The sequence below is a fragment of the Lissotriton helveticus genome, chromosome 4_1 (assembly GCF_964261635.1).
Source record: "Lissotriton helveticus chromosome 4_1, aLisHel1.1, whole genome shotgun sequence".
Classification (NCBI taxonomy): Eukaryota; Metazoa; Chordata; class Amphibia; order Caudata; family Salamandridae; genus Lissotriton; species Lissotriton helveticus.
This window is the reverse complement of record NC_136063.1, coordinates 442,252,126-442,276,120: the sequence shown is the minus strand read 5'-3', so window position 1 is coordinate 442,276,120 and position 23,995 is coordinate 442,252,126. Positions and strand designations below refer to the sequence as shown.

Genomic DNA, 23,995 nt, shown 5'->3' with positions numbered 1-23,995 from the left:
CAATCACAGAGCTGAATCTAAGGCAACTAAGGCAGCTCAAACAAGACAATATCCAGGCAAGAGTGGGCTAGTCAGTCCATCTATACTGAACCAGTGTTAATTTGATTTTGGGACACACCCTAATGCAGCATTGCTTTAGTCAATACACAATGTTCGGGTAGCCTATTGTAGGAACTGGAACACCCAATATTTGGGTGGAATCACTTTTGGGAAGACAAGGAACAGATTCCGAGGCAGACAATGAGATAAGATTGTGGGCCATCCAAATGATCCCATACTAGGGTGCAGGGTTAGATAAACATTGGTATTAACTCATGTAGTCAATGCAGAATGACTCTTCTTTTAAATATACTCAACCAGCTGCATTGCTCTTCGGCAGCACAGACAGCCAGAACAAGTAGGATGCGGGAGAAGAGAGGGTCAATATCAACTGATTTGTTAAACTTGAATATTTTCAGTAGCAAACAAACATTCATAACATCCCAACTATGCTCCTTTAGGAAGGTATAGGACACTCAGCTGTTTTCACCTGTATGTGTGAGTTAACGTTCTTCTCTTTCTAACCTCTTATGATATTAACAGAGTTTTCTACTTTAATTTGTAGACCTTAGGCGTGGTATCCTGGTTACTGGTTTCTTGGTAACAGGATTTTAATGGTTCTACAGATATTCTAGAAGGATGAAGTGAGGGTGGCTGTTGAAGGTGGCTACTGAAGCTGAAGGACGTACCGGCTTGCTCCAATAAAGAATACTTATATACCTGATCTTCTGTGTCCTGGAGTTCCTACAATTTGCAACAAGTTGATCTGGAGGTTGCTGTGTTATCCACAAGCGCTATATTCCACCAACTCTGTTAGTGTTGGTTCTGGTCCAGTGCAGTGAGCAAGCAGAGGAAGGGAGTTGGTATTTGCTGATTCCGTGAACAGTCGATTCCAGGAGTGGTGATGGCAGGATCACGTTACAGAGTACCATAAGGAATTGGGAGGTGGCTGTGAGGTCACCGTGAGAGTCGGCACAAGAGGTGGTGTGCGAGCTGCGCAAGTAACCAGTTGCCTAGCAACAAGTTTTCTGGTTGAGGCCAGCGTGTAATGGGAGCGGCATCGTGCGTGTTACCCTGACAATGCTTCTAGCGTTGTTTCTTAGGAGCGTCTACACGCAAGCCACGCAACGTCGAAACCACTTTTTTCCTTTACTTCTCTCTCTTCAAGTCGACATACTTGGCACGTTCCTGCTACATTGGAGAAGGGCTCGGCAACACACACTTGGTGATGCGCACACCTTTAAAGGTAACTGAATTTATTTAATGGTGCATGCATTTCGTTGACATGCACACCTTTGAATTGGACATAAATACTTTGAACACAGTGCTGGTGCTACACGCATTCGGTGATGCGCACACCTTTGGTGCGGTAACCTTATGGTGAATTCAATTAATGGTGCACGCATTTCGGTGACACGCACATCTTAGTTTGGCCAAAATTATCAATACTACACATGTATTTGGCGCATAAACCATGCAATGTTCATATATTTTAGTGTAGAAAACAATATTTCATGTGACGTACACAGATTTTGTTTCCTTCATATTGTACTAGTTAAAGCACATTTTTATGTTTATTCCAGTTATTTTCTTTCTTTCTCTTTCTTTCTCTTTTTATTCAAAAGTTGGATACTCATTAGACAACATTTTAAGCAAACCTATTAAAATGTCTTCTCAAATTTGCAGTCTCACACCTCCTGTTCTATTTCTTCCTCATCCTGGTGAACCATTACTTAAATGGTCTGACTGGAAAGAATATTTTCTGAATTATGTAGCAGCACTGGAAGAGGAAAATGAAGAGGAGTTCACACCTTCAAGGAAAAGAAAATCCTTCTACTCAGTTTAGAGCCAGAAGGGTCATGGGTGTATAACCAGATGGAGAAAAATAAAAATCAAGGTTGACAGAGAATGCAAATGTTTTCTTGGAACCTTTGGACGATTTAGATATTCATTACCATCCGACTGTTTCTGTAGGCATGGACAGATACTCTTTTTTTAAAAGGAAGCAGATGAAAACAATCTGTGAAAATTATGTGGCAACGTTAAAAAATAAGGATGTAACTTGTAAATGTGGTGCATTGCATGACGATTTTATAAGAGATAAACTTGTGAGGCATTCTAACAATGCAGCGATCGAAGAAAAATTGTGGGTGTGTGGAGATGCTCCTCTGAATGAAATTGTGGCAACAGTGAAAAAGGGTGAAATGTCTAGATGATGTGCCAAAGCAGGTTTAACCCCTCCCCTGCTGGTGACGGAACCACTCCGTCATCAGCTGCTGTCGCGCTGTGCTGATGACGGAGCGGTTCCGTCACAGCCCGCTCGGAGCGCCTGCGCGGCGCGGATTCCGCGCCTGCGCTGAGCGTTCCATTGAGCGGGCTGGGCCGTGACGGAACCGCTCCGCCATGAGCACAGCGCAACCGCGGCTGGTGACGGAGCGGTACCGTCACCAGCATGCGGCCGCCGCGCGGCTGCCCCGCCCCCTTAGCACTGCGGTGGAATAGCCGCCGCAGTGAAGGGGTTAAAGAACAATATTGAGGGGGAAACTATTGGTAATGTGTCTAATCAAAAGGTAGATGGGCAAAAGAGTGAAATAAAAGCACTTATAAGGATTCTAGTAAGAAGAGTATAAGTAAAAACAAATCAGAGGTGGAAGACAAACGCCCCTCCTGTTTTAGATGTGGTAATAAGGGTCATTTGGCCAGGGAGAAGTGTTGCCCAGCTATGAAATCCAAATGTGCTTTTTGTGGGATTGTAGGCCACTTTGCAAAAGTTTGAAGAAGGAAGTTGAATAAAGGGAGCAAGAAATATGTGAAGTGTGTGAAGGACAAGGAAGATGAAGAAGAGGATAGTGAATCATCGTGTGAGGAAGAAGTTTTATGTATCGATGATTTGTGGAACGTTGAGAACGTGGTTTAGGACTTGTGTTCCAAGTCAAAGAAGAAATCAATGAGTGATAGAACCATTAGGGGAGTACAGATACAAATTGTTCCCGATTCAGGGTCTCCTTACACTATAATACAGAGATCTGTGTGATAGGATACATTGGAGAAGGTGAAATGTTTGAAGCCTACAGATAATCATCAAATAACGTTAATGGTGAGGAGATTCCAATGGTTGGGTTTGTGGAGGAGGAATTTCGATTCAAAGACAGACATGCCAACGGAATTTATACAAGGTGCAAAAAGGGCCTTCTGTGTTGGGATGAGTTGATCAGGGAACTTTAGGGATTATCCTTAATCCCAAAAGAAAGGAGCAAGTAATGTTTCTTAGCGAGCATGATGAAAGTATTGTTAAACAAGTCAAGGAGAAATTTCCTAGTTTCTTTTCAGGCAAGGTAGAGAAGATGTGTGGATTTGTACACAAAATAGTTCTGAAAGAAGGTGCTGTAATGGTGTGTCATAAAGCTAGAAACATTTCTATTAGCGTGCATGAGGGAGTGATGGCTGAGTTGGATGCATTGGAGAGCAAAGGCATAATTGAACCAGTTGAAAGTGCAGAATTGTTGGCTCCCTTGGTCGTCACACGCAAATCAGATGGTTGTTCGCGTTTATGCATTGATCTCGGAGATCTAAACAAAAATATTGTGGTGGATACATTCCCCTTACCCAGAATTGATGAGCTTCTTGCACAATGCAAAGAAGTAAAATGGTTCTCCACTATTAATTGAACCTCGGCCTATCACCAGGTTCAGTTGCATACCTCTAGCAGGAACTTTACAGCGTTGATTACTACCTTCGGTTGTTACAGGTTCGTATGCATGCCATTCGGCCTTGCATCAGCTGCAGCTGTTTTCAAACAATTAATGCATAGGATATTTAGGAACAGGAAGGGTGTGACATATTTTCAAGATGATATCCTGGTGATGGAACGAGACAAATCTGAACACGATGACAGAGTAAATGCAGTTTTAACCAGTTTGGCAGAGATGGGATTGACAGCGGAATCTAAAAAATGCAATTTTGCTCTGAAATCCGTAACATATTTGCTTCATGAGGTAGCAGGTGATGACATTTTTCCCAAGAAAGGTTTAATCGATGCTATAAGCAAATGCGTCTACTCCTAAGTCCAAGGAGGAAGTGAGATCTTTCTTAGTGTTGGCAAAATTCTATTCTAAATTTGTAAAACAAATTGCAATGAAAACACATGGGCTGAGGCAATTATTGAAATCGAAACAGGAGTTGATATGGAATGATAATCTGCAAAAAGATTTTGAAAGGATAAAGCAAGATTTGTGTACTGCTCTGCCTTTACAAGGTTTTGACACTATGGCTCATAGTATTATAGCCACTGATGCCAGTGGGAAGAGTTTAAGGGCAGTCCTGACACAAGTGACTATCTCAGGAGAGGAGGCCACGGTAGCATTAGCTTCTTGATCCTTGCCCCGGCAGAAGAGAAATCTTCTGTGATAGAGAAGGAAATGTAGAAATTCAGGCAATATGTTTGGGTGTCCCAGTTCACCCTGTGCACCGACCACAAACCTTTAGTCAAAGTTTTGACCTCTGAAGGGATAGTTAAAGCTACTCCTAAAATTGCAACGATGACTCTAAAGTTGCTTGATTTCATGTATGATGTGGAGTATTTACCAGGGAAACGGAATCAAGTAGCTGACTACTTCAGTAGATCTCCATTACTGTGTAAAGATATAATTGAGGAGGATTGGGATGATTTTAGCATGGCTATAATCAGGGAGAAAAATGATGCAATTTTGAAAGGAGGAATGGGATCTGGAATACAGCGAAGACACCATGTTGTGCAATGTGACTACATTTATTGTTAAAGGATGACCTGGTAAGAACGATTTACATGAAGAGCAAAGAGCGGTATTGGAAATCAAAGAAGAGTTGTCTATCAATAACGCTAATTATGTTTTCAGAGGTAACATATTGGTTGTTCCAAAGAAGTTAAGAGCAAGGGTACTAAAGATAAATCACGAGAGACATCTGGACATTGTCAAATTGAAAAGAAAAAAAAGAGTCAAATCATCATATCGGTGGCCAGGCATAGACAATGATATTGAGAGGTTTGTATAACAGAGTACACCTGTGGCAATTCAGATTAAGCACAACATACGTTAAGACAGACTTTAGATATCAGACAAATCCCTGAGCGTCCTTGGGAGGAATTAAGCATAGATTTGTTGGGTCCTATTTGGGATGACAAGGGAGAATACAAACATGTTTTAGTTGCCATTGACAACTATTCCAAATGTCCTACGGTGGAAGTAACTGACAGTTGTGATAGCAAGTGTGAAGTAAATTTCCTTGAGAATTCCGTTTAGCGGGAGGGGATTCCAAAATCCATCCTTAGTGCTAATGGTCCTCAATTTGTTACAGACAGATTTGAAGGATTCCTACGTAGGAATGGTATATCTGGGAAGAAAACACCTCATTATCATCCAGCTGGTAACGGAGTTGTGGAACGCTTTAACAGAGTTGTCATGGAGAACATTCAAGCTTCCATAAATGCGGGTAAGGTTTGGATAAAGGAACTCCATAATACTATTTGCGTTTACAGAATAACACCCACAGGTGCAGGTTACCGTCCATTTAGGATCCTGAGAGGTAGGGAACCGTTCACTAAGTACAATATGAATGAAACAAAATGAGACTTTGAGAGAAATGGTCTCCTGCTGTGATCATGTCCAATTTGAGGAAAATGCATGAAGTCTACAAATCTTATTTTGATAAGAAACACGGTACGAAGGATGTATATTTAAAGCCAGGAGATTGGGTGAGAGTAAAATTGGGGCCTAAAACGAAAAAAAAGGTGAAAGCAAGTTTTCTGTACCATTACAAGTTATTGAAGCATATTCAGAGTCAGCGTAATTGAGTGATAATATGGTGTGGCATCACAACAGAATGGCACGATGCAATAGAATTCTGGATTGGGAAAACACCACAAGATTTGATGCCTCAACTTCTATAGATTGGATGTGGGAAGTAGTGACACATACTAACACAGGAAATGCTCCTATAACTATTTCTCCTTCGAGGGAAGGTACAACCAGTGAGTGTTTGTCACAATCCCCTGGCCAGTCTGGAGGTGCGACAATTACACGCAAGGGCAGACCAGTGATCTTACCCAAGAAATGTAGAACTTTTGTTATGTGATTCATTTTATAGAGGAGGAGGATGTGGTGTAACTAATTACATTTGAGCATGTGAAATAATGTATGCTTTGTATTTAAATTGGACGTCCTTCTATTGTTCTAACCAGCTCTATTGGTTATCTTTTTACGAAAATACTTTGCGAGTACCCTAGATTACCTAGTTAGTATTTGTAAAACCTTCCATTTGTGTTCTAGATGTTGTATTTGTGAACAAGATTATACTATGCAATTGGCACTTCCTGTTGAACTTATAATTTCGGTGCAATGCTCCTTGTATCTAAAATAAATAAAATGTGGGTTTCATTTGTGTAAAGAAGGCAGATGTGGTATCCTGGTTACTGTTATTTTGGTAACAGGATGCCACAGGTTCTAGAGGTATTCTAGAACGATGAAGTGAGGGTGGCAGTTGAAGGCGGCTACTGAAGCTGTAGGACATACCTTCTTGCTCCAATAAAGCATACTTACATAACCGATTTTCTGTGTGCTGGAGTTCCTACATTAGGCACATGTCAAAAAGCTTTATGGCCAGAAAAAGGTATGTTTCCACAAAATATTGCTAGGAAAATACACATTCTGTGTAACAACTCATGCATCCAATGTTACGATTGGTCTTCTAAAATTACATCACAATGTATTAAGTTATTTTATACCGTCTGGAGAAAAACTCCTGCACAGCATCCCAAGTCAGGCTCAGCCAACAACTGCCTATGCATGATTCAAAACACGCAGAACCCCATGTTGTCACAGGAGCTCCATGTGACAAACATTCCATTAGCCAGGGATTGAGCTACGCAGAGCTCAGAGGATTAAACAGGTACATACTATAACATATCCCCCTCCATTCACAAAGCAAATTTTAAAACACATATCTCCTTTTACACAACAGTAAGCCGTGACACCGGTAGAAAAGTAGGATCTGCTTTCATGGTTAACCCCACTTTTTGCCAGTTGTCAGTATCTTTTGACTATAGTTTGCAGGGATCCTGCTAACCAGGACAACAGCATCTGTGCTCTCTCACCCAAAATGGCTTTAGTAAGTACTTGTGTACCTCCACAATTGGCAACTGGTTTACCCTTATAAGTCTCTAGTATATGGTACTAAGGTACCCAGGGCACAGGTACACCAGGGGTCTCCCAAGGACTACAGCATGTATTGTGCCACCCATGGGAGTCCACCTAAACTCACACTACAGCCCTGCCATTGCAGCCTGTGTGAGGTGGTGCTTGCACCTCACAAGAAAGATATACATTTTCTTATATCTGAGGTGATTACACTTAAAACCTATGAGTCACCCCTATGGTAGGAACTTCAGTCCTGAGGGCGGGGTGCTTGGTTATAAGTGTGAGGTTGCCCCCGCATGAGCAGGACACCCCTACCAACTCCATAGTCGATTCTCCAGGCTTTGTAAGTGGTGTTAGCCATTTTAAGACATATAGTGAAAATCAGTAATAACGAGATCTCTAACTATATATTGGCTGCACCAAACCTGCTCACGTTTGGTATCAAAGCAAACACAAGGAGATGATGGACGGAGTGCTGAAACTTTTCAGACACTCACTCCCAGTCACAGATCTGGGTTGAATCCATTATCTTTCTTTGGCTCACTTTTCCACCCCAGTTCAGACCCAGCGATCTGCAAATCAGTCTTGACGCTGTGCCTCATGGGAACAGTCCAGACCAAACTGCCAAGCCAGGTCTTCCCTGGACCGGAAACAAGCATCCTGGGACCAGTTGTGGGGTAACAACCCTCATCAGCCAGGCTAGCTTGAATCCAGTGGCAAAGTGAGCAAGGGACCCACGTCTGGGCATACCCTGCCAAATTAGGGCGAACATAGCAAACACAAGGAGATAATGGACAGAGTGCTGAAACTTTTCAGACACTCACCCCTAGTCACAGATCTGGGTTGAATCCATCATCGTTCTTTAGCTCACTTCGCAACCCCAGTTCAGACCCAGCCATATGCAAATCAGTCTTGACCCTGTGCCTCATGGGAACAGTCCAGAGCAAACTGCCGGTTTTGGGGTAACACCCCTCATCAGCCAGGCTCGCTTGAATACAGTGGCAAAGTGAGCATGGGACCCACATCTCGGCATACCCTGCCAACTGAGGGTGAACAAAGCAAACACAAGGAATCATACTCCAACACCGATTCTAGTGTTGGAATTATGATCCCATCCACTGGGGGCATCAGAGGAATCCCCTGTACTCACGGTTACAGCCTTTGAATGTCTTCTATCAAACTAGTGCTACTGCCGACCACAGACACTGCTCTGCCCTCCTGCTGCTGAGCTGCTGATGCTGAGCTCAGTTCGAGCATGGGAAGGTAGAACAATAGGTTTCCTGTCACAGTGAGGTGTATTGAAGGGCACATTTGATGCCCTCCTTGCATACACTGGTTTTAGCCAGTTCAGGAACCCTTGGCTCCTGGGTCCCTTGAGCAATGGACAGGGGAGTATCCTCCCCTCTGTCCGGTACTGTGCTTCACCCCTATGCACCCGGCTTCCCTGGTGCTGGTAACTTGGCTCCTGGGGCTTCCACGGGTGGGGTGGCTCTCCAACCTTCTGTCCTCCAGAGGGTTTCTTCGGGGTCCTCTGAGAATGGTTCTTTTTCTTTAAAACTGCAACCGCAACTTTATCATTGACTTTCATTGGGCAGGCAGCTGTGTTTCCACTCTGCACACAGCCTCCGTTGGGTTCCTGGGTACTTACCTTCGGTGGTTCCTGGCACTCCCAGCTCCTCTGAGTCCTTTGGTCCAAGTCCCAGTCTTCTCTGAAGTTCACATTCCATTTCTCTAGTATATGGTTTGGCCTCCCCCTGGAGACCAGTGCATACTTGTGCTACTTACCTGATTTCTTGCAAGTATTTTCATAAGTATTGTTGATATCTCCAGCTAAGAGATATAACAATGTAAGAGTGATGGTGTTGTGTAATAAGTAGTCCTATTTTTCATAAGCAGTGTGTTGCTTCTTTTTCATCTAATCTACACTATTGATTATAGGTGGTAAAACAAGCTGTTGTACACTCTCTCAAGATAATCCTGAAGGCTGCTCTCCACAGCTACCACTTTTTTGGAAGCCTAAAGTTATCAAAAATCACCATAAGGGTTGCCTGGATTAGTGCAATGTGCATACCTTGTTTAAGTGTGCGCCATATGCTAAGCCAGCCTACTACAACACTCACCCCAACCCTCAGACTATACACAAAGAAAGATACAAATGAGACTAAACCTGACATTACCCCAACAAAGGTCCTAATGTCCTCACCATAAACACCTAACACTACAACCCTGCTGACAGCGAGGATCATCTCCATGACCTAACAGTCCTGGCAACCGGCAACCCCACGTCGCCAACACCTGCACTCCCTTGACCCGGTCCACTGTCAACTTCTCCACTCAGGAACTCGCCATCATTCGTGAGCAACCATCCAAATCATTTGTGTTCCACTCCTGGGGACCCTTCTGATAGAGCGCAACTCTTCTCAGATTCCATGATGTTTCCATTCTCCAACCTGACCCAATTGTTTCCCATCTCCATTACATTAAACAGACCGTTAAAATGTGACAAGCCACTACCAACACCCCCAGGTTTAACTTTCACCCAATCGACCTTATGAATGAGCCTACAATGTTCACCTTGTGACACTCCCACAGCCACTTTGTTACCACCAACCCCCAGCATCCTAGAGGGAACCAACTTGCAACCAGGTTGCCTTCCTGGCATCACCTAAAAAGATGTTTTTCCTGTGCCAGCATTTACGGTGGTGAGATGAGCCCACAGAATATCTTTGATGGCTTCCTGAATAGTTCCCTTAATCAACCTGTTGACCCTTTCCACCAAATCGTTTTTTTGGGGATTGCACAAAGAAGTACACACACTAAATCCCCAAATTGTCCAAGAATGACCTCATCTCCAAGGTGGTGGGCTGGGTACCATTGTATGTAAGACTTAAGGAATCCCTCCTCTTCTGAAGACCTCACCTAGAACCGCTATAGTATATCTAGTGCTGATGGACCTCAGTAAACCCACTTCAACCCATCTGGATTTGGCATCCACTATGACTGCATAGCACAGGGTAGGCGAACAAGGAATAACGCGGCCTACCGTGACCCTGGGGTGATAACAAGGCACAGCACTCGAGGCTCTCACTGCTGGGTTCTTCTTTCTCTGGGGTTTTACTGAGAGTTGGCTGATGACTAACTGAAGTCTAACCAAGTCATGCCAAAGAAATGCAGTAAGCTCACTGGACACAGTAGAGTTATGAACAAGTTCTTTTATTCCGTCAGGGTCAGACGAAAAAACCCTTGACAGCATCCCAAGCCAGGCTCAGCCAACCACTGCCTTGGCATGATTCAAAACATACAGAAACCCATTATGTCATAGGAGCACCACGTGACAAACATTACATCAGCCAGGGACTAAGCTGCTCAGAGGAGTAAATAAGCACACACTATGACACATGTATTTTGCATGTATATTTTTAAGTGTTTTTAGCAGCCTGGGAGAATGTCAACCTCCAGTTTAAAGCTTACTGAATAACTGAAGGCTCATCTTCACAGCACTACAATGCAGTCCTGCCACAAACACATACACACACACACACATAACCACACAAACCAAACGCGCACTCAAGAAAATTTGCATCAAGTGCTATAGGTGTTTATTTTTAACATTAAATCCCTCTTTTTCAATGAACTGTCATTATATCTTTATGTTAGTGTGTTAAATGAAAAAAATAAATGCAAAGTTTAATAATTGCAGAATCACAAAATACCGACCTTTACGGCACTGCAGTGTAATCCCTTTGCCATCAGAATATACACCAAATCTTTTGCCAAGTTGTCTTTTATTCCTAGGATAATTCCACCATAAATATTTGGCACTTCCCACTAAAAGAAAAGAGAAACATGGAATCATTATTATTTACTTTTATAGCAGAATTCTGCTGCCAAATAAACCGCAAAAATCCATAAACCCTTTAAGATCTAACACGCTAACAGAACTAACCCACTCCAGTAAGCTAGAACCTACAAACACACGTTTCCAAACCTGGGTAGCAGACTTGACATGGCTAATAGGAGACAGATGGAAGCTGTATGTTCGAGCCAGTGAGTCCTACACCTACAGAACTTTGCTACAGACCTCCTTTCTCTGGGTCCTCTGAGTCTGAAACTTGCAATGCTAGAAGTTGATAAATTGCAGGAGACACCTGGGCTTTCCTGTGCATACCTAGACCAACAATTTAAGAGATTCACAGGTTTCCATATTTCCATTGGCTACTTGGTATAAGCTGAGAAAGGCTCTAGAAACCGGTTGGATTGTTTTTGAACTGGTAGTATATGTGCCATCAAGGCTTGGTACACCTCCTGGCTTTGAAGCCCTGCTGCTTTATAAACTTTGATTGCACCAGGCGTCGGCAACAATTTTGAGCTACCCCCTTCTGCACATGCATTGCTTTGGTATTTTTCAGAATCAAGATATCTGTGCACTGGCAAGTCAAGCCTATAAGCGTATGTTTGAGCTGAGGTCTAATAATCTGACGGGATAGTGCTTAACAATTTATGGTACGAACACAGTCAAAGGAATGTAAAACTCTTAGATCTGAGCAGGCAAAAACACTTAAGTGGGGGATTCTGGCTCGTTGGTTGATTTAAGGACAACTCAACTCTGGGTTATGTCACAAGTGTCCACATCATATGCCAAATTATAAACGACAACATAGACAAATTATAGTGGTCTTCATACTGTAAAACTAAAAGAAAGATGGGATTGGACATTTAGGCAATGGAACACTAACATAGGTACAGACTGTACGTCAAGAATTTTTAAAGAGCAATTTATAATCTGAAGCAACCACAATCACATATGGCAGTCAATATCCAAACTTCTTTTGGGGGGTGTACATATTTGGTTGTATAAATTAAGAGTCTGAATGCTGAGAAAGACTTACTGGGCGAGGGTCAGGTACTGAAACCTAGCAATCCAGGGCATCTGATGACAGACATCTGAAGACTGAATAACGTTGCTAGTTGGTAAATGCCAGCAAAGTTGATTATAAAGGCCAGATCAACAAGCACTCTACACAGATGGGATTAAATGACACCATTCGGCAGGGGCACAACGCCCATTGGGCTGAAAGGGCTTCAATTGCTCCCCAAACCGTGTGTGCCAGCCGCGGCTGAGACAGCTTCCCAGCACACAGACAGCCGCACCCGAGTACTTCACAGGTCTCTAAAAGACCATTTACTTACTAACGAGGCTTTGTTGTTTTTTCACTCCTTCATCTCCACTCTGACTATCGCTGGAAGAATTGTCCCCCCCCCCCTGACCTCGAAATTTTTAGTAGCCCACCCTGAAATGTGGCTCTAGTTGCGCCTCTGCCATGCAGAAACAGCATACCTCCTGCCTGGCCAAGAAGCACTAGCTTACATAGATGAAAACATTCAGTGTACTTTAAGATTCTATCGGTCACTGGTTAATTATAAACTTTGCATTGATGCCCACATATTTCCAGTTGACATAAGTCGCAGCATTCACCATTACATCGATGAAACACTGCTTTACTAGAAGGCCTTAACTGACAGTGTCAGTAGCCGTCTAAAGGACTGCCTCTCAACCACTGAAGTCTGGATGTCAATAGACCCAGTTGAGGCTGAACCACTTTGAAAAATGAGTTGTCCTCATCACTCAGCTCTGAACCTGGACAGATAAACACACAAGCTCATGGACAACATAAAATCATTCAGCTTCTATTTTAGGAAACTCTAACTTCAAGATACACATCACTAAGGAGATACAGTCAGAGTAGCCAGAGACAACTACATTACCACAGTGGTGTTCAAGCACTGGTCCTCTCTCACATGGAAGGAAGAAACACCCTCTGATGGACACTAGCATTGTCCCCTCCCAGCTTCCATCCCAAACATTCATCAAGCACCACTTAAGAGAGTTGTATACTGAAAGGTCTACAGAAATACATCCAATTACTCCTACCCTGCAGGAACTCTACTGCCGCTCATAGCCCGTCGCAGAACCTTTAAGATCTTGTGTAACTTCAAGGCAATTATATCCAACATGCCACTATCTGACAGACAAAATTAACAACTCTACTGGCCAAAACAACACACATAGCCTTGATATTGCTAAGTTAGTGATCAAGAGGTGCAAGAAGGAGAAGACTAGAAGGAGGATTTCTCTTTTGTAGAGAGAACCCGAAAGAGCATTTGACCAGCCCCATTACCCCTCTACTTCAGACAGGAACTGAAGAATCACCTCTTCCATAAATGTCTTGTGTGCAAAAGCCAGAACTGCCTATGTTCCAATATTGTTTAAGAGAGGTCCCTGTTCTTCAACGAAGACATACACTACCTCATCATGCAAATTAATTTATAGCTAGGTTTCTGGTGCAAAAGTACGATTACATGCGATAATGACTGACCACCTGAAAGATCAACAATAAAACCTTTACATTTGGTTAGCAGTGAGGTGTGATAAATTATGCCACGGGAAGTTTTGGGTCTCACCCGTGACAGTGCTTGTGCACTCACTTGCGATGGATATTGCAAAAACAAGGGCTTGGAGCCTATCCATTGCTTAACATTTGCTGGCTTCACTGCCACTCTTATTTGCTGCCTTCTAACTGACCAGTATGTGCTGGGTTCCCTTCCTCTTCTTTCAGCTGGAGCATGGACCAAGTACAGATTGATACATCTGGATACTGTCCTCGCGGATGATTTTGAATACTGCCGCGAGGACAGTATCGGAGATAAACTCTTAAGCGATTGATTACGTTTCCCCTGACAAAGGGCTCAGTCCCGAAATGCATAGGGATGTGAAGTCTGGAACATGAACAATATTCATGAATGGAATGTAATTCAAACAATGAATGAAATATATCAACAAATTGCAAAAATTGTGAAGTGACAATGAAATTGATATATTAAATGATGAACAGTTGAATTGGAAAAAAGTCTCTAACTGTTTATTTCCCCATGTGGATTTAAAGTGCTTAAGCAACGCGAGAACACGTCTCCAAGGAGTGTCAGATGGGAACAGTGTTATTAACAGTGTATCCTCATTTACTATATCAGGAGTGCCATCACACTTCATGAGGCATAACATTGTATTGTATACATTTATAAAGCTCTTACTATCCTTGATGAGGCGTTTGGGTGATTCATGGCGAGTAGCTGGCTACTATGGAACTCACGGTTAGTGGTTAATTGACTGATTATGGAGGCTGGGCTTAAGTTTTTGACGAACACACTCCAAGCATTTCCTCAGGTTTCTTTGCAGCAGCTTACATTAATAGAATAAAGGAACGTTCATTAGTTGGGGCTCTATGAGTTCAAGCAAATTATTGTTGGGATGAAAAGATAGGCTGGATGAGATTAGGTATTGGTTTCAAGTATGGGGAATATGTGATCTATTAAATGAGGAGTGGCCAATTTGCAGAAATACAGCAAAAGATGAAGGCATATGGGCAGAACCTGTGAGCCTTTTTGCAGTAAGTCTCAATATAAGCATGTTAGTCTCTAAAAAGGCAGGATAGGAGATAATGACTACTTATGACATAGTCCAACAAGCATTTGCAATGCAATAGGTCTCGCATTTGCGAGAGTTTAAACTATTTATATTGTAAATGACATTGCCTTTTATTTATGTTTTCGTTTTTGTAACATAAATAAAACCCATTGTCATTTACAATGCCAATAGGTCAAATTTGCGTAAATGCGAGACCACTTGCATTGCAAATGCTTGGTGTATTCGTTCACTAGGCACATCTGAAAGAACGGTTGACAGCAGGTACATACTTTGTTTGCAGTTGGGCCTGTCTCAGATATTCTTATGTAGTGCCTAACCCAATAGGGGGGCTTTTGTAGGGGTGCAGAAGGATTGAGATCCATAAGAGATTTGCAACTATTTTCAAGAATGCCTTGCTGCCGTGTTTGTTGGGTTAAGTGCTGTGGGAGATCTAATATTGTGGTGCTGCTACTGCTAGTCTGTGGCCATGTTTTTTGTGTAGTATTCAACATTTGTTACTCTGGAATTACCATGTGTTCTGTTGAATTTTAATGTTAAATTTATCAAAATTACCCTTTCTTGCCATCTTTCAGTGAATTAACAAAAGCATTAACAGTTACATTGGATTGGCCTTAGCGCTCCTTTGAAGGGTTGCTTTAGACAAGGCGTAGTTTAGCAGCAAGGTTATTATCTTTAGGGCGAAGAAACCTAGCTTTCAATCCCTGCTTTCCACTCTCCATTAAATTGTGTGATCCTGGGCAAAACACTGTACCTTTGGCTCAGCTCCATCGTCTGCGAAAAATGTTGAGAGTGCCTAGAAGCAATTAATCTTACAGTGTGTCGTTTGCAAGAAAATGTTACCTACTCCCGAGTATCCCACTCATCACTCCATGGGGGAGGGGCAGTCTCCTTCACAGTGACCAACTTGCTGCGAGATGTATGGCGGGGCAATTGGCACTGCAAATCCACACTCTGAAGGGGCATTGAATTTTGACTCCAACATGCTTTCACTACAGTGGAGCCTTTTGGGGGGGGAGGCACGTGTGGAACCAACATCCTGGCATGTGGGGCACTGTACAATGCAAATGTACTTTGCGTTAATGTAAGTAGGCTAACATTGTCCTCCTTACATCTCGGCCTTGCCCCACGCTTAATCCCATCCTCACACCTCAAACCCAGCACGGTTTTCTCAAAGACGGTTGCAGGCAGCCGGCTTAGACCCTTCACGAAACCCCCTTGAGTCTGCCACAGGAGCTCCGAACTGAGACCCATACCGATATAAATTTATAAGCCCAGTGGCCTCCGGAGAATCGTTCCCCAAGGGCGTGACGTTGCGTGCCGGCGCTGCCGGGCTCGCCGCCCTCCTTGTCCAGCTGCCCAGAGTTAATCTGGATTTATAAGGCGCTCATGTTACTTCCACGTACAAGAGCTCTCATTGACGTGACAACATTCAACAGAGTCTACTGTGCAAACACCGAGTAGCGAAAAATGTTTGGTATCAGTGCTGCGACCGGGGAACTTCCTATACCAGTTGAGTAAGTGTTACCGCTCCTCTCCCCGCAGATAGGAACGTGTCTCGTTGCCTCTAGACCACCTTCCTTGTTGTGGGATCGGGCCCGGCCGCAGGAATAGCACGTACGGAAGTAGGACATTTTGGGACAGTCAAACCTTCTTTAAAGACTACCTCACGCGAAATCACAAAACCGCGCAACTGCCAGTTATTTATGTCATTATTTTTGTGAATTTATATATAGTAAAGACTAGGCCCAGAGCGCTTTACAATAGAGTCAAAACAGTTCAGTAACAAGCAGAAAAATCCCCCCCCCGTCTGCCATCCCATGGGACCAATCGCTCTCCAAGAACAAAAAGCCCTGTAAACCCAGTGGTGCGCGCACATCACAGAAGAGCCGAACGAGGGAATCGAAACGAGTGGTTTGCGCGCACCACAGACCAGCGGGAGGGGGAGAAGTGGGAGCCTGTGGTCCGTGCCACACGCTGAGGCGCGTCCTAGACACGGACGGGAATGGGCGGAGCAAAGGCAGGACATGTGCCCGCCTTTGCCCAATTGCGTGCCGTTTTTTTTTTTTTAAAACAAAGCATGCTACAGCCAATGCCAGCCTGCGAAAACAAAACCCCACACACAAGCGTGTGGTTAGCTTTCTAAAGCCCATAAAAGAGGCCTCGCGCTAGGCAAGCAACGCTAGGCGCGAGACCTAAAAACCTCATTGTCAGACTTTATCGGGTGCGGTAACCATCACATATGAATATATGACATGGGGCACTTGAAATAAGATTGTCAGGAGCGTTTATATTCAACTCAGAAAGAAGGTGCATGCATAAGATGGAAAGTGAGGAATGGGTCTTTCAAAAGAAATGAAGGAGAGAGAACAATCAAACGTTTTAAGTCAAGGTCATTTTCCACACAGGGTTTTAGGAATATAGTAGGAAGAGGTTTTTTGAAACAGCCTGCAATCTCATGATTTGAACCTGTAGAAAGTAACAACATTAACTGCCCGCAAGACTGTGATGAATACAAAGCGGATAAAGTTTCCCATGGAAAGAAATAAAGGCACATTGCTAAAGTATACTTCATGCACATCACCTTTCATTGTGCACTTCATAATACACTGTGCCTAAGAAGTCTGGCAAATCCCCCCAAATACACCACAAAGATGGAATGGTTGTTTGCAGGGCCCACTGGGGATGTCTGTGCAGAGTCCTTAGCCTCCTCTTATGTCCCACCACCCCTGGGTCTCACATGATTGACTGGCAGCAGTAATCGGGATTAAAGACAGGGCAGGCATAGGCCATCAGTATGCACTATAAGACGGTGAAAGGAAGGGGGTGGGGGCAATGGTCCAACCAAGCAAAGCCTGCATGACTACTCCTTCTGGTGTCCCCCACCACCTACCTCTCCCTTCTTTCTCTAGTTCTGTCGTCAGAAAAAGAAAATGGAATCAGAATGATGTGAGAGAAGTCGAGATTTAGAAAGACTTTGGGTGGATGCAATCGGAAGGGGGTTAAGATGTTACCGGCTATTATCCCCAATAAAGGATCCATGACATCCCACCTCACACCTAGAATTATTATTATTATTTATAAATTTATAAAGCGCCTGGTGACCCGTAGGCATCCCCGCGCTATAGAGTTGTAAGAACCAGGAGGAGGAAGGGCCGGAGAACTATTTGGGGAATAAAAAGGTTTTTAGTTTTTTCCGGAATAGGGCGTGACAGGGTTCCAGACGCAGATTGCGGGGGAGTGCGTTCCAGCCTGCAGAGGCTTTGACCGAGAAGCGACGTCCACCGGTCCGAGCTTTCTTAAATTTTGGGACGATGGCCAGATGTTCACCGTCAGAACGCAGTGTTCTTGGGGCTTTGTATGGGGCGACTAGGTCTTTCAGGGCGGCTGGGCCGGCACCATTGATGAGTTTATGGCTGGTGCACATGGCTTTAAACTCCACTCGCTGGCGAACCGGCAGCCAGTGCAGAGCCTTGAGGGCCGGTTTGGCAGAGGCTCTGGGAGGAAGGTTCATGATGAGCCTTGCCGCAGCATTTTGTGCACGTTGGAGTTTGGCCAGGGTGAAATCCGGGGCGCCGAGGTAGACGGCGTTGCTGTAGTCAATCCGGGCTAAGATAAGCCCTTGAACCAGGAGTTTCCTGGAGGGGGGGGGAAGGAGGGGGAGAATTTTGCGGATTGACCGCAGAAGGCCAAAACATGTTCCAACGGTCTTGGTAGCCTGGGTTTTCATGGTGAGGGTCGGTTCCAGCCAGACACCTAGCGTTTTGATTTCTGTCTTTGGTGTGGGTATCTCACCAAAGGCGTCCGGCCAAACCGAAGGAGGGATGGAGGACCATTTGTTGCCCAGAAGCATAACCTCGGTTTTTGCACCGTTTAGCTTCAGGGAGGATTCGCACATCCAGGTGTAAATGTCCTGGAGACAGTTCAGCAGGTTGTCTGGGTGTTTATCTAGCTGGGAGAGAGAGACGACAAGTTGGGTGTCGTCAGCGTAGTTTACTATTTTTATCCCGTAGGGGGTCACGACATCTTCCAGGGGGGCCATATAGACATTAAACAGGGTGGGACTAAGCGAAGACCCCTGGGGAACTCCACAAATGAGTGGTAGGGAGTCTGAGCGAGAGTTGCCGTCCCACACCTGAAATGAACGGCCAGATAGAAAGGAGTCAATCCAAGCATGTGCAGTTCCCACAATTCCTGCCCTGGCCAGGCGATGTAAAAGGACGCGGTGATCAACCGTATCAAAGGCGGCACTGAGGTCCAGGAGGATCACTGCCACTGATCCTCCTGAATCCAGAATGCACCTTGACTCCTCGATGACGGAGAGGAGGGCTGTATCCGTGCCCTGGCCAGGCCGAAAGCCTGTTTGGGATGGACGCAGGATTTTGTTGGTCTCAAGGAATTGGGAGAGTTGCGAATTAACAAGTTTCTCAGCCAACTTGCTGATACAGGGAAGGAGTGATATAGGTCTGTAGTTGGTCATGTCGCCCGGGTTCAAGTGGGGCTTTTTAAGCAAGGCCTTGACGACCGCGTTTTTCCAGTTGGGAGGCACTGCGCCTTGGAGGAGGGAGATGTTAATGAGATCCCTGATGGTAGGGGATATGCTGGGAGACACAGATTTTAAAAGTCTGGTCGGGGCCGGATCAAGAGGTGAGCCACTTTTCATTTTGGCTAACGTGGAGATGACCTCACTGAGGGAGACTGCTCTAAAGGAGGACAGCCGTGGGCTGTGAGTGCAGACCTCTGTATCATCATAATTATGGGAGGTGATGGTGGGGAGAGAGTCCAGTATCCGCGAAATTTTTGAGTCGAAAAAGGAGGCAAGGTCGTTGCTTCTGTCCGGAGGGGCGTGGGAATCAGCGGGTGCCGAGGGAATATTGAGGAGTTCCTTGACAATCAAGTAGGATTCTTTCGCCGAATTAGTGGCATTTTGTATTCTTTTGTCATAGTATCCTGCCTTGGCTAGTTTGAGAGCCGATTTATAGCGTCTTACCGTACTGTTGTAAATATCTTTGTTACTGTGGAGCCAGTCCTTTCTCCACTGTCTCTCAGCCTTTTTGCAATTTTTGCGGAGGTCACGGAGGTCAGAGGTGTACCAGGGGGCCTGGCCCTTTATCCTGTTTTTAATCTCCCGATTTTTTATGGGAATGATACTGTCGAGAGAGGAAGAAATCCAATCTCTGACTTGTGAGTCGGCAGTGGAGGAGTCCTCCGTGAGGATAGGGGTCGAAGCGTCCAGGGCTATGGACCAGTCCTCCACCGAGAGTCTGGCCCACGCTCGGTCTCTGGTGAAAGTAGGGGGATTTTGAGGCTTCTTGAATGCTCCAGGGAGGTGGGTCGTGACCAAAAAATGGTCCGTCCACGGGAGAGGTTGAGAATTAATAAAAAGGAGGGAGGGGATGTTGGAAAACACCGGGTCGAGAAGATGCCCTTTCGTGTGTGTTGGGCCAGAGTTGGCAAGGAGCAGACCAAAGGCCGCTAGTTCGCCGATTAGGTCGGCTGCTCCTGCGTAAAGAGGATCCTCGAAATGGATGTTTAAGTCACCTGTTATAAGGAAGTTGGATGTCAGGTGTGCCGAGGAGGAAACAGTTTCCAAAAGGGCGGCCGTGAATCAGATTAACAGCATCACAAGGAATATGTCCTACCTAACACCAAGGGTCCTGGGAAGGAAACACAGTGCCCTGTAAAATGATATATAAAGGCATCCTCAAAGGCAAGCCATAAATACTCAATGTCAGATTATGTGGTGGAGTTGAGAAGGGAGAATTGTGTCCTTTAGAGCACATCTTTGGTCATGGGCCAAGCACTTGCTACCATCCTCAGGCACGGAGGTGTTCAGAAGAATTTTCAGTTAATAATATAGGTGACCAAACTTGCCAAAAAGTCACTGCTAGTGAAAATGGCACCAAGGGTGTTGCCTAGATCTATGTCCTTTTGACTGATCCAGTTTAAAACCTTCCATTGGATAGATTTCTCTCTGGCACGAATTTGGCAGATGGGATGGGCCCCTGGCTGGAGTGTACCCGTTGCCACTTTTCCCCTGGCTCCCTCTATCACAAGTATGGGAATGCCCCATTGAGTGCAGCAATTGGCAGGAGGCCACCAATAGAACAAGGAGGGTGGCTGGCTACCAGCTGGCATTGGACCCAAAAGCTGCACTGCTAGTTATGGACATGTTGGGAGAGACCCGTGCAACACGCTCCCATATTGCTGCAGCATATCTGGTGGCCAAGAGAGAAGTGGCTAGGTTTTGGAGGGATGCAAAGGCATTCACTGCATGAATGGGTTAGGGGCATGGATCACTGCGCAGTGATGTAAAAGATGGTATATTTGGCATGAGAGGTTCCACACAAATATGAGTGAATATGGGCGTCCTGGAGGAACTATAGCAAACTCTGCCCTCAATGTACTCAGACAGCTGAACAAGAGACTTTCACACCCAGCCATTCTGGGAGACAAAGCGATAAACGTTTTAGATGTCATTATGTTTTCCTTTACCATACTCTGTTATTGCAATAAAACTTGTATGCTTATTGAGGACCTCCTGCTGACACAGGGCTGCAGTCATAAGTATGCTTTTGTTTCTTGTAATGTAAAAAACGATAAAAAGTGATATATATATATATATTTTTAGAGAAAGTCATTTATAATTCCTTTTGGCTCTTTGTTCTTGATTTTTTTTAATTATTTTTATTAACCATGAAAAAAAGCTTCAGATAATCATATTCGTATTTATATTACAGTATAAACAATTGTGACATGTATCTCAAAACATGGCAAATATCTATCTCAACTACTAGCTGTTACCATCCTTACACTCGAGGGATATATGAACATGTCGCACTCCTGGCAGTTTTGGAACACTCCTAATGGCACTGCCTATTGGCCGCTATACTTTGCCCACGCCCCCCATATCTTTTCTCCTTTACGTGAGCAGCCCCGACTCGGATAAATCACTTGCTCCGACCCCTGACACCAGTTCATATCTTTCTTCCAGGCTTCCAATGTGTGGGCTGTCACTGACCCACATGCCTGGGCGATGTTCCTCTTTGTCACCCCCCCCCTGCCAAGGCCAGCCAGGTCTTGGCCCATTGTGGCCACGCCGTCTCTCCCGTTACTGCCAGAATATGCCATCTCAGCTCTAGCGGGACACTCTCTCCCACCACCACCGTCATTACTCGGGCAATACCTTCCTAACAAGTTTGAATTATGGGTCAAGACAACAGTATGTGAAAGAAGGACCCTTTCTCGCCACATCCCCTTGCGCACTCATCAGTTGTACAATTATCTAATTGGACTTGAGCCATTCGTGAGGCATAGGATCTATGGAGAATATGGAGCTGGACAAGCCTAAAGCATGCCCTAATAGCTATTTCTCTGGGGCTCTTCAAGGCTTCGGCCCAGTCATCGTACTCAAGTAGGCCCACATCCGATTCCCAGGCCTCTTGCAGAGGACCCATGCAATCGGGGTGAGTTGTTCACAACATATTTTTTTTATATGTGAGGGATATTGCTTTGTCAATCATGGGGTCTAGGAGGAGACGGTCCTTGAGTGGTGAATACTCTTGTATCGGAGTCCCATCGTTCAGGTGACAATGAAGCGCATGGCGTAACTGTCGGTATCAAAGGTAACCACCCACCCCCATTTGGAGCCCCTCCTGCAAAATATCAAAGTCTATCATTTTACCTCCCTTCCAGACATCCCGCAATAGGTCAATCCCAATAAGGCTCCATTTTCGAAAGCCCTTTAATCGTTTCAGTTCTTTCAGATAATCTCCCTTCCATAGAGGGGACTGCTCTGTGAGTTTAGCCTCCCATCCTGTCATTTTTGTTGCCTTATGCCATACATCAATGACTGTACGAGTATGTACCGGGAGGAGCGAGTTACCCCTCCCTCTACGATACAGCTCTGTCAAGTAGCTTCCGTTGCCCATTACTAGTCGGTCCACTCTATATGCCAGCTCCTCGAGCGGTAAAAAAAAACATCTGTTAATATTGAGGAGTTGGGAGGCCCTTTGATCTTCGTCTTTAGTCCTGGACTGCAGGCCCTCGGGCCTTCTGGGCTGGTCATTAATGAGTTGGACCAAACTGGGTTTTACCTTAAAGTCAGGGTCAGCTCAAGCCAGGGAATGCCATATCCTATTCTTCCAGCAATTTTGGGTGTTTTCCTTTTATTTTTTTGGGCTTGTCCGGCTGTAACCAAGCCATGAGGTGAATGGTGACAGGGTTCTGGTGTTAGCAACACTTGCTTTAGCGAGAATGCAGTACCTTCCTAGGACACCAACTTGATTATAAAATGCTAGGTTCAGGTGGCTTGTATTTATTCAAAACTTGAGGGATTGTGGAAAGACCTCATCCAATCATGTCTTTGAAAGTGAGAGTTGCAACTAGAGAATGGAATACTTCCTCTGTTTTTCACTCTGGGAGTATAAGTTCAGGAATGACAAAAGAAGCCAGTTGGTATATGAAAATGCCATCCCAATACAGGGATCTGAAAAATAAGTTGTGCGCTTCCTGATGAAGCAGCCAGGAGCAGTGGTTAGGAAGCAATTGAGCCTGAATGTAGATGTCAGTCAACATCCAGATAGTGGTAGTCAACAGCAGGGAATTTGCAGGCTTCAAGAAACCTGGTAATATTTATGGGAACCCACTCACCTGTGGATGTTAGTTTATTATCCTTTGCAATGCTATCATTAACAAAGCCACACACTCAGAGAAAGTTTCATGTACTGTTTTCAAAGGCACATTCTAGGCATTTTGTATATTCAAATTTTACTGTAAAATTGCCATTTTAGTACAAACATTATAGCTTCACAATAAGACAACATGGTATAATAGGTGCAGTCCCTATGAGAAGAGATGAAGGTGAGCCTTTGCTTTGTGTTAGTGACTGTGTACTTGCACAGGGCACGATTCATGCTACCCCTCTCCCCCACTCATCATGCAATCAAGAAATGTAAAGGACCCTTGTTATGAAGGACAGTAACATGCATTCAAGAGATTTCAAGGACCCTCGTTATGAAGGGTAGAATGGAATTTCCGAATAAGGCAGTAGGTTACTCTGAAATGGGGGCCCAGAAAACGCTTGTATCCTCTCTACAGACTGCTTCAATCAACCTTCATTCTACCCAAAGCCTAACTGAGATATACATTGTGTGTAACCTAATCCAGCAGAGTCTGGAATATTGCTGGGAAAAAAACTAAATTATGAAGCACTGTACCCAGTAATCCAGTGATGAAAGGTCACTATGGAAAATACACAAGTGACCGTGTTAATGACTTGATCTTATATGTGAATCCACAGATT

The 23,995-nt window shown here is 44.5% G+C and overlaps 1 protein-coding gene across 2 annotated transcripts in view; it reads right to left on the bottom strand.

Annotated features, from left to right (window-relative positions):
• Nucleotides 1-23,995, bottom strand: part of INTS8 (integrator complex subunit 8) — a 552,137-nt gene that overhangs the window by 234,887 nt on the left and 293,255 nt on the right. For both annotated transcript variants that reach the window (XM_078687009.1, XM_078687008.1), the window contains exon 15: nucleotides 10,929-11,039. In XM_078687009.1, the coding sequence (XP_078543135.1) occupies nucleotides 10,929-11,039 (111 nt within the window). The remainder of the gene's footprint in view (nucleotides 1-10,928; nucleotides 11,040-23,995) is intronic.